This window comes from Trachypithecus francoisi, unplaced genomic scaffold, assembly GCF_009764315.1.
Source record: "Trachypithecus francoisi isolate TF-2019V2 unplaced genomic scaffold, Tfra_2.0 Lachesis_group12, whole genome shotgun sequence".
Taxonomy (NCBI): domain Eukaryota; kingdom Metazoa; phylum Chordata; class Mammalia; order Primates; family Cercopithecidae; genus Trachypithecus; species Trachypithecus francoisi.
This window is the reverse complement of record NW_022681457.1, coordinates 118,493,623-118,508,904: the sequence shown is the minus strand read 5'-3', so window position 1 is coordinate 118,508,904 and position 15,282 is coordinate 118,493,623. Positions and strand designations below refer to the sequence as shown.

Below are 15,282 nucleotides of genomic sequence, written 5' to 3'. Positions count from 1 at the left end.
GCTGAGGGAAGATCCCTATCCCACCTTTAATTGTACTAACTATTCAAGAGTAAAAGAAAAATAACAATGAGAATTTACCATTCCCCAAAAAACTGCTGAAAGCACCATTAAAGGTGTACTTTAGGAAGGACTTTGAATGAAGCAATGATGAACAAATAAGCAAACACAAACTGGTAAGAACGTGAGAATATCTAAAAAAGGATTAAAGATTTAGAAATAACCGTAACAACAAATTTGGGAAAGTAAAAACAAACTGAAACTAAAATACTGGGCAACAGCAATGTGGCAGATGAAAGGGAAGTGAGTTAGAGCTAAAGCTATCTAAAGTCCTCATATTACTCAGAGGGATACATGTTAAAAATGTAAGAGTACAGGCCGGGCGCAGTGGCTCACCCCTGTAATCCCAGCACTTTGGGAGGCCGAGGTGGGCGGATCACGAGGTCAGGAGATCGAGACCATCCTGGTGAACACGGTGAAACCCCATCTCTACTAAAAATACAAAAGAAAACATTAGCTGGGCATGGTGGCATGCGCCTGTAGTCCCAGCTTCTTGGGAAGCTGAGGCAGGAGAACGGCGTGAACCCGGGAGGCCGAGCTTGCAGTGAGACAAGATCGCGCCACTGCACTCCAGCCTGGGCAACAGAGTGAGACTCTGGACCCAAAAAAAAAAATGTAAGAATACAGAATGAAATTGACTATAAACCTTCCAAATAAGTTGAGGGGGAAAAGACAAGATACAAAGAAAATTTGATCAATCCAAGAGATGCCAGGAAAGGAGGAAAAAGGAGAAAAGAGAAGGATAATATATAAAGTACAAAATAAGACAGTAGAAACCATCCACATACCTAGTTATTACAATAAATGTAAAGAGATTAAACTAGCCAGCTAAAAGATAGGGACCCTATAATTAGATTTTTAAATGATGAATCCCCTATACACTGTCTAAAAAAGACCTAAAACATTACAAAGAGATTAAAAGTGAAGAAATGAAAAAAAAAATTTGTAAATCATGTATCTGATGAGGAACATGAATCTATATAAAGAACTCATACAAGCCAGGCACAGTGGTACACGCCTGTGACCCTAGCTACTCAAAAGTCTATGCTAGAGAATTACTTGGGCCCAGGTAAAGCCCTCCTGTGCAACATAGTAAGACCCTGTCTCTAAAAGTATTAATTAATTTAAAAAGAACTCTTACAATTCAATAATTTTTTTAAAATCCAATTTTAAAATAGACGAAGGATCTGAAAAGACATTTCTTCAACAAATCATATACAAATGAGCCATAATCACATGAAAATATATTCAACATCTTTATACACAAAGGAAACTCAAATCAAAATGACAATGAGATACCACTTCTCACCCACTAGGGTGACTATACTCAAAAAAACAGATAATAACAAGTATTGGCAAGTATGTGAAGAAACTGGAACCCTCACACATGCTCATAAGAATGTGAACTGATGCAATACACATGGAAAACAATTCAGCAGTTTCTCAAAATGGTGCAGAGAATCACCACATGACCCAGCAATTCTACTCCTAGATACATACCCAAGAGAACTGAAAACCTATACCCACACACAAAAAAATGTGTACACAAATACGTACAGTAGCCAAAAAGTGGAAACAACTCAAACATGTATCACTATGAATGGATAAACAAAACATAGTAGAGCCAGACAATGGAATATTATTTGGGCATAAAAAGAAATGAAGTAGGCCGGGTGCAGTGGCTCACGCCTGTAATCCCAGCACTTTGGGAGGCCAAGACGGGCGGATCACGAGGTCAGGAGATCGAGACCATCCTGGCTCACACTGTGAAACCCCATCTCTATTAAAAATACAAAAAAAAAAAAATTAGCCGGGTGTGGTGGTGGGCGCCTGTAGTCCCAGCTACACGGGAGGCTGAGGCAGGAGAATGGCATGAACCCGGGGGGCGGAGCTTACAGTGAGTGGAGATCGCACCACTGCACTCCAGCCTGGGCGACAGAGCGAGACTCCGTCTCAAAAAAAAAAAAAAAAAAAGAAATGAAGTACTGCCTGTAATCCCAGCACTTTGGCAGGTCAAGGTGGGAGGATCGCTTGAGTACAGGGGTTCAAGACCAGCCTGGGCAACATGGCAAAACCCCATCTCTACAAAAAAATACAAAAATTAGCCGGGTGTGTCAGCATGTGCACCTGTAGTCCCAGCTACTTGGGAGGCTGCGCTTGCACTCAGCGGGGCAAGGCTGTAGTATGCCAAGATCGTGCCACTGCACTCCAGCCTGGGTGACAGAGCAAGACCCTGTCTCAAAAAAAAGAAAAAAGAGAAAGGAATGAAGTACTAATATATTCCACAACATAGATGAACTTTAAAACCACTATGCTAAATGAAAGAAGCCAGACACAAGGGGCCAAAGTATTGTATTATCCCATTGGTATGAAATGTTCAGAATAGGCCAGTCCATAGGACAGAAGTGATTGCCAGGGACTGGGAGGAAGAGGAAGAAATGGGGAGTGATTACCAATGGGTAAGAAGAATTTATTTTTGAAGTGATAAAATGTTCTGGCATTAGATAATGGAGATGGTTGCACAACTCTGGATGTACTAAAAATAACAAATGGTATACTTTATTTATTTATTTATTTATTTTGAGACAGCGTCGATCTTGTTGCCCAGGCTGGAGTGCAGTGGCTGGATCTCGGCTCACTGCAACCTCTTTCTCCTGGGTTCAAGTGATTCTCCTGCCTCAGCCTCCTGAGTAGCTGGGATTACAGGCGCCCGCCACCACGCCCAGCTAATTTTTGTATTTTTAGTAGAGACAAGATTTCACCATGTTGGCCAGGCTGGTCTCAAACTCCTGACCTCAGGTGATCCACCTGCCTCAGCCTCCCAAAGTTCTAGGATTACAGGCATGAGCCACCGCGCCCGACTTGAATGGTATACTTTAAGTGGCTCAACTGTATGATATGCTAATTATACCACCATAAAGCTGTTATATTAAAAAAAAAAAAAACAGGAATAGAAAAAGGCGTAACAAATATGTACTAAACACAAGAAAGACCAACCCAAATCAGCAAAAATAAGCTTTTTTTTTTTTTTGAGACGGAGTATGGCTCTGTCACCCAGGCTGGAGTGTAGTGGTGCGATCTTGGCTCACTGCAAGCTCCGCCTCCCAGGTTTCCGCCATTCTCCTGCCTCCCGAGTAGCTGGGACTACAGGCGCCCGCCACCACGCCCAGCTAATTTTTTTGCATTTTTAGTAGAGATGGGGTTTCACCACGTTCGGCAGATGGTCTCAAACTCCTGACCTTGTGATCCGCCCACCTCGGCCTCCCAAAGTGCTGGGATTACAGGTATGAGCCACCAAGCCTGGCCCAAAAATAAACTTTTAAGCAAAAAGTTTAAAGAGGGACAAGAGGGTTGTTACACAATAACTAGAAGCACACTTCACAAGAAAAATATTAAAAACCTGAACAAATATGCACTTGACAACCCAATCTCAAATAATATGAAGCATAATCTGGCATTATAAGAAGAGATTAATCCATAATTATAATGAGAGATTTTAACACAAGTCTCTCAGAAACTGACTGATCAAAGCAAACCAAATACTAGTGAAGATATTAAAAACTTGAAAAACATAACTGGCATGCATTATCTACTGATCTAATGCATATATATATATATTTTTTTTTTTTTTTTTTTTTTTTTTTTCCTGAGATGGAGTCTCGCTCTGTCACCCACGTTGGAGTGCAATGGCATGATCTTGGCTCACTGTAACCTCTGCCTCCCAGGTTCAAGCAATTCTCCTGCCTTAGTCTCCTGAGTAGCTGGGACTACAGGCACACGCCACCACACCCAACTAATTTTTGTATTTGTAATAGAGACAGGGTTTCGCCATGTTGGCCAGGCTGGTCTCCAACTCCTGACCTCAAGTGATCCACCTGCCTCAGCCTCCCACAGTGCTGGGATTACAGGTGTGAGCCACCATGCCCAGCCCTAATGCATATAGTTAGAACCTTAAATCCAGCAGTTAGGGAACAGAGATTCTCTTCAAGCACATATACAGCATTTACAAAATCTGACTGTATCGAGCCAGAGAGTAGGTTTCAACAACCTCAGATAGACTCATGTTTTCAGACCACAATGCAAATGAGTCAGAAATCACAAATAAAAAAGTAGCCCAATAACCGCCAATCTCTGTATAGTAAGAAAAGTTAAAGACCAACAGGCGCGGTGGCTCACACCTGTCATCCCAGCACTGCGGGAGGCCAAGGTGGGTGGATCACTTGAGGTCAGGAGGTTGAGACCAGCCCAGCCAAGAGTCTCTACTAAAAATTAAAAAAAAAAAAAAAATTATCCGGGCACAGTGGCTCACACCTGTAATCCCAACACTGCGGGAGGCCAAGGTGGGTGGATCACTTGAGGTCAGGAGGTTGAGACCAGCCCAGCCAACAGTCTCTACTAAAAATTAAAAAAAAAAAAAATTATCCGGGCACAGTGGCTCACACCTGTAATCCCAGCACTGCGGGAGGCCAAGGTGGGTGGATCACTTGAGGTCAGGAGGTTGAGACCAGCCCAGCCAACAGTCTCTACTAAAAATTAAAAAAAAAAAAAAAAAATTATCCGGCACAGTGGCTCACACCTGTAATCCCAGCACTGCGGAGGCCAAGGTGGGTGGATCACTTGAGGTCAGGAGGTTGAGACCAGCCCAGCCACAGTCTCTACTAAAAATAAAAAAAAAAAAAAAAAAAAAAATTATCGGGCACAGTGGCTCACACCTGTAATCCCAGCACTTTGGGAGGCCGTGGTGGGCAGATCACAAGGTCAAGAGATCAAGACCATCCTGGCCAACATGATGAAACCCCGTCTCTACTAAAAATAAAATTAGCTGGGTGTGGTGGTGCACGCCTGTTGTCCCAGCTACCGGGGAGACTGAGGCACAAGAATCACTTGAACCCAGGAGGCGGAGGCTGCAGTGAGCCGAGATCGTACCACAGCATTCCAGCCTGGGTGACAGAGTGAAACCCTTTCTGCAAAAAAAAAAAAAAAAGTTAAAGTCCATTAAGTCCATATATAGAGGCCTGAGCTCCTGGCCTCCCCTCACCAGGGGGGCCTGCACAGGGCTGGAGTCTACCTCTCTGCCAGGCAGAAATGAGCTGAAGTACAGCCACCTGCCCTTCTCTGAACCCAGGCCTGCTGAGGCCAGACATGGCACTGGGGTGGGCGGACTGCAGGAAGCCCAACCTCTGGACAGCCGCTCCGGGGAGGGCGGGGCCTTCTCCGTCTCCTCCGGCCGCTCCTCTCGGGCTCTCTCCTTGCTGGCTGGGCTCTCGTGCTTGTCCTCGCCCTCCACTCTGTCCAAGGCAGCTGGAAGGGCCTGCAGAGGGGAAGCCAGGAGAACTGCAGGGCCTGGGGCCTCACTAGGAACGGAGGGCGGGGAATGTGCGCTAGGCTGCGAACCCAGTCTCCTGGCTCCCATTGCTTGTTCCCAGAGCCCCGAAAAGGGAGCCAGGAGGCCTGGGTTCCACCTTGCTGTGCAGGGCCTGAGAAGGTCCCCAGACCCAACCTCCACCCCACATACACCACAGACCCAGACGCCAGCACGTTCCACACCTGGACTTCTAGGGGCTTCTTTGGCTTCTGCATCCCCGGGTCCTTCTCATCCATGTAACCCGGTTGCGCTTCCATTTTGTCTGAAAGATCAAGGGAAAGAGGTGAGACAGGTGGGCTCAGACGGGAAGGGGTAGGGCAGGGAGTGGGTGGCAGAGAGGAGAGGTGGGGCTTGGCCTTCAGGAGGCTCCATTGCAGCCAAGCACCTCCAGGAGAGACAGGCAGGATCCCCGGCTAAGTCAGAGAGGCCAGGCCAGGCCTATGACTTAGTAATGTTTGGAGGACCTTGAACCCAGTGAGACCAAAGTGAGGGGCTGTCGGGACAGGGCCGCACACAGCAGTGGCTGCTCATCTGGAGGCAGGGAAGTGAGGCAGACGGAGGCCCAGATTGGGAGCCACGACGCCTGGTCTGGTCCTAGCTTTCGGGCAGGCCGGCTGGCTGTGTGCCACTGGAGAGGGTGTGAGTTTCCTCCCTGCCAAGTCAGCCGCCGACACACTGCAAAGTGCTGGTCACTTATGCGGCTCTGAGAAGCCCTAGGAGGTGGGCACAGCTGGGAAAGCAGAGGCTCACGGAGCTTAGGTGACTCGCCCAAGGTTAGACAGAGTTCAGGCCACAGCCAAGAAGCAAACCAAGATGTGTCCACCTCCAAGGGCTCCCTTGTGCTTGGAGATGCAGCTTCTCAGGGCCTGGCCTCACCCCTCACCAGGGGGATAGCTATGTCCGCATTTCAGGGACATGCCAATCGGAACCACAGTGAGACACCACCTCACGCTCCCAAGACAGCTAGAACCACGAAGGCAGAGAACAGGTACTGCTGAAGACGTGGAGAACCTGCGACTCTCGCACAACACTAGCAGGAACATAAAATGGTACAGCTCCTTCGGAAAACAGTCTAACAGTTTCTCAAAGGGAAAACATGGCCCAGCAATTCCATGCCTAGATATCTGCCCAAAAGAACTCAAAACCTATGTCCACACAAAAACGTGAACTACAGCAGCATTATTCACAGCAGCCAAAAAGTAGAAACAACCCAAAATCTGTCGACAGAGCAATGGATAAGCAACAGGTAGTAAATCCACACAAGAAAGCGTTACCGGCCAGGCGCAGTGGCTCACGCCTGCAATCCCAGCACATTGGGAGGCCGAGGTGGGTGGATCACCTGAGGTCAGGAGTTCAAGACCAGCCTGGCCAACATGGCAAAACCTCGTCTCTACTAAAAATACAAACACTAGCTGGGTGGTGGCAGGCACCTGTAATCCCATCTACTCAGGAAGCTGAGGCAGGATGGCTTGAACCTGGGCGGCGGAGGTTGCAGCGAGCCAAGATCACGCCATTGCACTCCAGCCTAGGCAATAAAAGCGAAACTCCGCCGGGCGCAGTGGCTCACAACTGTAATCCCAGCACTTTGGGAGCCCGAGGCGGGCTGATCACAAGGTCAGGAGAGCGAGACCATCCTGGCTACGGTGAAATCCCATCTCTACTAAAAACACAAAAAATTAGCCGGGTGTGGTGGTGGGCGCCTGTAGTCCCAGCTACTCGGGAGGTTGATGCAGAGCATGGCGTGAACCCGTGAGCCGAGATCACGCCACTGCACTCCAGCCTGGGCAACAGAGTGAAACTCCAAAAAAAAGAAAAAGAAAAAAGAGCAAAACTCCGTCTCAAAAAAAAAAAAGAAAAAGAAAAAGAAAAGAAAACATTATCAGCCATAAGGTAGAATGACTAAAGCACTGATGCACACTGCAATGTGGATGAACCTGGAACCCCAGGCTGAGCGACAGAAGCCAGACACAAAGGCTCACGCACTGTGCGGTGCCATACACACGAAACATCCAGCATTGCGAAATCCAGAGACAGGAAGCAGGTTAGTGGGTTAGTGGCTGCTCAGGCCTGGGGTCGGGGGATAGGCAGTGGCTTTTAATGGGTACGGGGTTTCTTTTTCAGGGGAATGAAAACATTCTAGCCTGAGGCAGTGGTGATGGTTGTACACCCTGCAAATATACTAGAAATCACTGAATAGTACTTTTTTATTTTTTTTTTTTGAGATGGAGTCTGGCTCTGTACCCCCAGGCTGGAGTGCAGTGGCGTGATCTTGGCTCACTGCAACCTCCGATTCCCAGGTTCAAGCGATTCTCCTGCCTCAGCCTCCCGAGTAGCTGAGATTAGAGGCATGTGCCACCACACCCAGCTAATCTTTTGTATTTTTAGTAGAGATGGGGTTTCAACATGTTGGCCACGGTGGTCTCAAACTCCTGAGCTCAGGTGATCCTCCCGCCTCGGCCTCCTAAAGTGCTGGCATTACAGGTGCTAGCCACTGGGCCCAGCTAGTTTTTCAAAAGAGTGAATTTTGCAGTAGGTATATAAATTATATCTCAAAACTGTCATTAAAATGAAAAACTCTCTGGAGAGTGACATTTCTGCAAACAGAGGCTTTGGGGGAAGGAGGGGCCGTCTTCGGTGGGGTGTGGGTTAGACTAGGGGGTTGCTGTGACCCTGCCACTTTCCATGACCCCGGTGCCCTCCCCGGCCCGCCCAGCCCACAGACCTGGCAGGCCCAGCGGGGCTGGCGGGAGGTGGGCAGGGCTGGCGGGCACTGGTGTGTTGGGGTCCGAGGAGATCACCTCGCCTGGCTTCTTGCCCTCGGGCCCCTCAGAGATCAAGTCTGGGGTGCTGTACTTCCCGTTGACATGCTCAAACTCCTGAACCTGGGGTGGTAGGAGGGAAGGTGGGAGGGAAAGAGGGTGGGCAGTGGTGGCAGCTCAGCCCTAAGAGCCTCAGGGCAGCCGGGGGACTGAAGGTGTCACAGGCTTGGGGTAGCTGCTGCCGCCGCCCAAAGCTGGCCAAGCCAGGCCCCTCCCGGCCACAAGCTCCCCTGCCCACCCTCCTACCCCGTGTGTCCTCCCACTGTATGTAATCCACCATCCTGACCTCCACCTCACAGGCCCCTCACCCAGAAAGGCTTTCCAGGTCAGTCCCTCTGGCCTGACTCAGACCCTGGGCAGCTATGTGGCCTGAGACAGGCACTTGTTTTCTGACCACTGATCCCCAAGGGACAGCACCAGGGGCCCAGGCAGCCACCAGGAAGGGCCCTACAGAGAGCCACTCACCCACCTTCTTCCTAACTAGTGACATGACCCCGATGCGGGTCAGCACGTGCTGCCTGGAGAGGCCCTCCCGGGGCACGCCGTCTGCGAAGGTCTCTGCACCGTCCGCCCCCGGCTCACACAGGTGCCGCATGAAGAGGGACACATAGGCTCTGGGGTGGCGGGGGGACTGGGGCTCAGGGAGTGGGGGGCCGGCAAGAACTCTCTGAGAGGGCTGGCGGGACCCCGGGGGACTCCTAGATGATCATCAGCCATCATCCCCCTCCCAGTCAGGCCTGGGCCAGGCCCAGGAAAGGACAGAGAGGGCCTCCCTGGCAAGGGGAACTCCTAGGACAGCCCTGGCCCTGGGTGACTGGGAGCTTCCTCGCTGCCATAACACCCACTGGTCCAAACCAACTGGTCAGTGTTTTCTGCAAATCAGCCCTGCCCGGCACCAGGACTCCAGCCACCCAAAGACCAAATGGCAGTGAACTTTCCAGACGGCCTCATCCTGGTGGAGCAAATGCTGCCCTCTGTAGGGCTCACCCGCAGGACCTGCCCTACTCAGGGACAGGTGGTCACACCCTGGGCCACCACCTAGCCCCTTTACCTAAACTCCTTCTCGCTCTTCCCTCGAAGGTCCCGCACCAGCCAGTGGGAGTTGAAGGCGTCCTGGGGGGGCATGCCCCAGCGCATGATGGCGTTCAGGAAGGCCTTCCGCTGTCGGGCATTGAAGCCCAGCACCTGGGCGGGTGGAGCGCGGGAGTATGAGCCCAGGACAGAGACAGGGTGGGGGCGGAGGATTCTGGGATGGGGGAAGAAAAACATGGGAGGAAGAGAAGGCAGGAAGGGGGCACAGAGAAGGCAGGGGCCTCCACCTGGGGCAGGACCCTGACGGCGAAGACCAGACCAAGTTCTGTCCCAGCCCCGCCTCTACCTGGCATGAGACCCTGGGCAGTGTCCCAGCCCTCCTCCATACCCCAGGGGCAGCAGGAAGCGGGGGCAGAAAGAGCTGCGGGAACAGACAGGCCCCACCTCGATGTTGCCACCAACTCGGGCGAGAAGCGGGGGCAGGGGTTTGTCCCTGTCACTCTTCAGCTGCCTCCGGGATTGTCGTCGTCCACCTGGGGAGCAGACCACCGAAGCTCCTCAGGTGGGAGCCCAAAGATTCCTGACCCCCCTCTTCTGACCCCCAAGGACAGCGGCACCCCAGACCAGCCCCGCCCCTGCTGCCATCAGCTCCCATGACATGGCTTCAGCAGTAGCCCAGATCACTAACACTGAGACTCACTCTGCCCTTCTGGCCTCTCTTCAAAGTCCTCATCCTCATCCTCGGAGCCAATGGAATATTCTGACTGGTTATCGGAGAGCTCATCCTGCCACTCTGCAGAGGGCCAGACAGAGGGGCACGGAGTGAGCTGTACAAGCAAAGCCCACCCTCAAGTTCAAGCGCGCCCAGGGCCATGCCGAGCCACTGAACCCCAGCTCCGTAAGACAGCAGTGACAATGACAATGGCCCACCTACTTTCTGTGGGTTCATTTAATAATCCCAACACCACCACATGATACACTAAGGGTTATGTGTACCCACACATTACACATACGGCACTGTTCTGTGCGCATGGGGCTTGCCCAAGGCCACGTCACGAGCAGCGGCGAAGTCACTGAACTAATGCCACACCTTGTTCCCCCAAACACCCAACACCTCTGCACCTGCCCCCAATCCCCTTTCCTCCAAAAAGCTGCCTCCCAGCTCCAACCAGCACCGCCCAGCATTCCTGGCCCACACCTCCGGGGGTGTCCTGCACAGGGATGCCCCGACAGAATCCTGCCCCGCTCTCTGCCTCTGGGTATGGGGCACCATCCCTCCTGGCACACTCGCCCAGCTCTCCCGGCCTGGACCTCCCGGGGGTTCTGCACAGGGATGCCCCGACAGAATCCTGCCCTACCCTCCACCTCTGGGCGAGGGGCACCAGTCCCTCCCTCTGGGCACGCACCCTGGTCCTCCTGGGAGGCGTCGTTGTAGTTGACCTGCTTGCGGATGCGCTTGCCCTTGCCCAGGTTGCGGGCCAGGTCCTCCTGCTGCTGCTCGTAGTGGTGCCGCAGCAGCTTCTCCCAGTAGTCGGGGTCCACGTTCTCCTCCTGCTTGATGATTTCCCGCTCCACCTCCTCCTGGGGAAGCCAGCACCACGGGCTCCATAGGTGGGGCCATCTCTGCCCTCCCGGAAGTCTCAGGCTGCCTCCACCTGACCTGCCCTTTGCCCCCTCGGGGCTCAAGGATTAATGGGATGGCCTGCCTACTCCAGGAAGCCTTCTCTGATCACCCCAGCCCTAGCTGGCCTTCCTCTCCCTGCCCCTATCCAGTCAATCATTTACTTATTCATTCATCCATTCACAAAGCAAGTACTTCCTGGCCTCGGCCAAGGACTGGGGTACTGAGTTGAATAAGCTCCCATGCCTGCCCTCAGGAGGCTCCTGGTTTCAAAGGAAAAGGTCATGGGCTCACTGGATGTGCAGGAGGGCTGGGGAGCAGAGGAGGAAAAGGAAAGTCCCCCAGGACAGACCCACAAGGAGCCCCTCGGGGACAGCTGGGCTTTGCCCGGTGGAGAAGGGAGAAAAGCATGGGGCAGACCAGGCATGGTGGCTCATTCCTGTAATCCCAGAACTTTGGGAGGCTGAGGCAGGTGGATCACCTGAGGTCAGGAGTTCGAGACCAGCCTGGCCAACACGGCAAAGTCCTGTCTCTACTAAAAATACAAAAATTAGACAGGTGTGGTGGTCCACGCCAGTAATCCCAGCTACTTGTGAGGCTGAGGCACGAGAATCACTTAAACCTGGTTGCAGTGAGCCGATATTGTGCCACTGCACTCCAGCCTGGGTGACAGAGCGAGACTCCATTTCAAGGAAAAAAAAAGAAAAGTGTAGGGCATTCTGGAACGTCGGCAGTCCAGGTGCAGGGCTGAGATGCAGGCCCTGAGGAAGGGGTGGGAGGGCGCAGCCGGGTAGGGACTGAAACCAGACTCTGGGCACGGGGCTCTGTGCAATGGGGTGGCAGATCAGCTTGCACTTCAGAGAGTGGGGAAGCTGGACTGGAGCCGGGATGATACCACGGAGCACGCAGCTGATGTGTGCAAGGGCAGTGGCCGGTCCATGTAGTTGTACTGCCCTCAGCACTGCCTCCGTCCCTTCCCTCACTGCTATGTCTAGTCCTGAGCCCACGGGTGGGGCGACAGGGCCCCAGCAGAGACGGCTGAGCACGTGGTTGGAGAGTGGAGCACAGGCTGGAGTGCAGGGTCACAGCAGGGAGGGCAGGGCTGCGGCTGGATGGGGGAGCTGAGGCTGGAGGGCGGGGTCACAGTGGAAGGCGTGGGCACAGTGGAGGGCGGGGCTGCGGAAGGAGGGCAGGCCGGGACCTTACCACGCCGTCCTCCTCGCGCACCACGTACTGCGCCACCTTGAAGGAGCTCAGGTACTCGTTCATGTTCTGTAGCTCCGTGTCGTCTGTAGCGTCCTGGTTCCGGTCCAGCAGCTTGGAGATGGCCGCATCGTCATAGTGGATCACACTGCTGTCCTCCACGTCCTTGTTGTCACCTGGGGAGCAGGCAAGTGTAGTGCGAGGACAAAGACTGCCCTGGTCCAGCCCCGGGGACCCAGGAACAGACTCCGAACAATAGCCCCTCCCATCCCCACCAGGGGCTGCAGCTGAGAGGCGTGGTGACCAGACAGAGGAAACCGCACTGTAACAGCTCCGCTCCCCATCCACCCGGCAGTCCCAGGACACCCAAGTGAGGGTGGGTCGAGGAACCCCACCTCTGCAGGAGCAGCCACCTGGTCGGAGGAGGAGCTGAGACTAGGCTGGGTTGACCCTACCTGGTGGGGTGCTACCATGCTTCTTCTTTGCACTGGCAGCCAAGTTCCCCGCTTTGGAGGACTGGACATCAGGATGGGTGTGACCGGCCTCTGGCCCTGAGACATCATGCCTGTCAGACAGAGGAGGAGAGCACTGGTGCAGGAGCACAGAGGGCTGCAGGAGCACAGAGGGCTGCAGGGTTGGCGGGCAGTGCCCAGAGACACCACCCTGGGCTGTCCTGGCCAGGAGACACAGGTTGGGGGTGCAGGAGAGAGGCTGTGTGTTGGAGCGGGCAGGGACCCCAGCAAGCCCCGGATGGGTGTCTCAGCGGGACCACCCCAGTCCCCCACCATGCTCCCTCGGAACAGAGGCCCACCCTCCACATCGTCTTTGAAGAGCTCCTCTGTGCCGAACTTGAGGATGTCATCCAGCTCCTGCTTGGTCATGGACCCCGACTTGGAGCCGAGACCAGGTCGCACCACCAGGTGGGTGAGCATCATCTTGCGCTTGGCCACCTGCGTAATGCGCTCCTCCACTGAGGCCCGAGTCACGAAGCGGTAGATCATCACCTTCTTGTTCTGGCCGATGCGGTGGGCGCGGCTGAAGGCCTGGGGAGACCTGCACCTCAGCACCCGTGGCTCACCCAGGGCTCCAGGCAATGGAGGGGGTCACACCGATGAGCTCAAGAGCATGGAATGGGGTACATGACTGTGTAGGCAAAGGCATGTGGTGCGTGCACCCCTGCAGCTGGGCTCCCTCCCTGACTGCAGAGCCTCCCACGAGCCTGGGTGCCAGGCTGGGTTTGGAGTGGAAAAGCTCCCAGCCAGTGGAAGCAGGCAGGACTGCAGGTGTGCAAGAGTGTGTGAGGGATGACACGGCCAGTGTGCTGCGTGTAACTGAAGCCACACAGAGCTTCATGGGGAGGTAGGGGGAGGCTGCATGTCCCTGTGAGCGAACTACTAATGGGACCACAAGACGATGTGCTGGAGGCACGCAGCCACCTTCTGAGGGCAGCAAGGAGCTGAATCTGCCCAATGTCATACAAGGAAGCGCCTCTGTGCAGCCCGGCATGAGGCGGCCCGGGTGTGGCCTGTGTATCTGTGTGCATGGGCGCACACACATGAATGAGAGACATCAATTTCTATGTGTTCCCCTGCATTTGTAAGCGTTCGATGTGTGTGTCCCAGTGCCCAAGGGGGTGGCCAGGGACACGAGGGTGGCTCTATTCCCATAGCCCCTCCCCCCGCAGCCCTTCCATCCTTCCTTATCAGCCCTATCTGCCCCCTGCACCATCTCATCCTCCCTCACTCACCTCCCACAGGTCCCACTCTCTGCTCCCCGCCCCCTCCAAAATGGGTGCCTCTCTGGGTCCCAGGGCTCCCTCTTCCTGCCTCCCTCCTTGGTCCTGAGGATGGGAAAGACCAGATCAGAGGCCCCGACGAACTGCTGTGTGCCCCGGGACACTTCCCCTGCCTTCTCCCTGCCCTCTCCAAGCCTATTTCCTCCTCTGGACAAGGACAGAGCTGGAGGGATGAGCTTCCACTCACTCCCAGGGCCCCTCTTGGGGCCGAGACTCCGTAGGGAAGGGAGGCCCACAGCAGCAGGGTAGGTGAGGAGGTCATGGCCAGGAGGGCATGAAGGACAGAACCTGCCTGAGGCCCGGAATGAGAGGCCCCCTGGGAGGGTGACGGGTGGCCGCGGCACAGACCTGGATGTCGTTGTGCGGGTTCCAGTCCGAGTCGTAGATGATGACAGTGTCGGCTGTGGCCAGGTTGATGCCCAGGCCGCCTGCCCGGGTTGAAAGGAGGAAGCAGAATTGCTGGGCCCCGGGGGCTGAAAAAGAGAGGCCAGCAGATGGGGTGTTTGTGGGGGTATACCTTGGGCGGGGAGACAGGCGTGGCAGAAAGGAGGTGGGGAGAACAGAGGGAAGGAACTGCAGCAACAGGTCCCTGGCAGAGAAGGACAAAGCCGGAGACCCCATCAGAGACAGGTGGCCATAGCTGCACTCAGTGGAGCCAGAGGGGAGGCCTGCCCAAGCCCACTTAGCGCCCCAGCGTGCTCTGAGCCCTGGCCCAATGGGAGGTCACTGGAATGAGGAAGTCAATTTTCAAAGCCCAGATGAGCAAAAAACAAAGTGCAAGCCGCCAGCAAAGTACAAGCAGAGCCCAGAGAGCTCAGTCCTCCATGTCCCCCCAGCTTCCCACCCCTGGCTTCCCTTAGCCCACCAATGCTGCCAGAGCAGCCCGGGAAAACTCAGGGGCACAGCTCCAGGGCCTGGGGTCCCACCCCACTGGGCAACCCTGTCACAGGATGGCTGGTTCTCAGCCTCTCAGGGCCCTTCAGTGACCTGGGACTGACCACAGCCCCCACTGGAGCTGCAAACAGGCCCCCGGCACACCCAGAGCTTCAGCCACTCCTGCTTCCACATGTGGCTGGGCCACGTCTAGACCCTGAAACTCTGAACTTGCTATTCCTCCTGGCTCTCTGGCACGAGTGTGCAAAAGGAATCACTGCTTCAGGCGTTTGGAGAGCATGGCCCAATCAACCTTTCTAAGGGCTGACGCCCCAGGGAAACAAAGCTTGTTACTATTTGTTGCAAACTTGCTACTGAAGCTTGCAGCTGACTGCTTCCCACTCCAGAAGCTTCCTTTGCTACAGGAGGAGCTCCACTGGCAAGACCCTCCTCGCCTCTGCCTCGTCTCTCCTTCCCAGCCAGGGAAGACCAAGCATGGGTGACTCTAGGGGAAGAA

At 54.1% G+C, this 15,282-nt stretch overlaps 1 protein-coding gene across 1 annotated transcript in view; it reads right to left on the bottom strand.

Annotated features, from left to right (window-relative positions):
- Nucleotides 1-15,282, bottom strand: part of CHD5 (chromodomain helicase DNA binding protein 5) — an 82,233-nt gene that overhangs the window by 16,537 nt on the left and 50,414 nt on the right. The window contains 13 exon segments of the mRNA XM_033228610.1: nucleotides 5,236-5,368; nucleotides 5,605-5,684; nucleotides 8,145-8,304; nucleotides 8,711-8,855; nucleotides 9,293-9,426; nucleotides 9,718-9,806; nucleotides 9,974-10,066; nucleotides 10,680-10,854; nucleotides 12,101-12,273; nucleotides 12,553-12,627; nucleotides 12,630-12,662; nucleotides 12,909-13,140; nucleotides 14,241-14,365. Coding sequence (XP_033084501.1) covers nucleotides 5,236-5,368; nucleotides 5,605-5,684; nucleotides 8,145-8,304; nucleotides 8,711-8,855; nucleotides 9,293-9,426; nucleotides 9,718-9,806; nucleotides 9,974-10,066; nucleotides 10,680-10,854; nucleotides 12,101-12,273; nucleotides 12,553-12,627; nucleotides 12,630-12,662; nucleotides 12,909-13,140; nucleotides 14,241-14,365 — 1,647 coding nt within the window.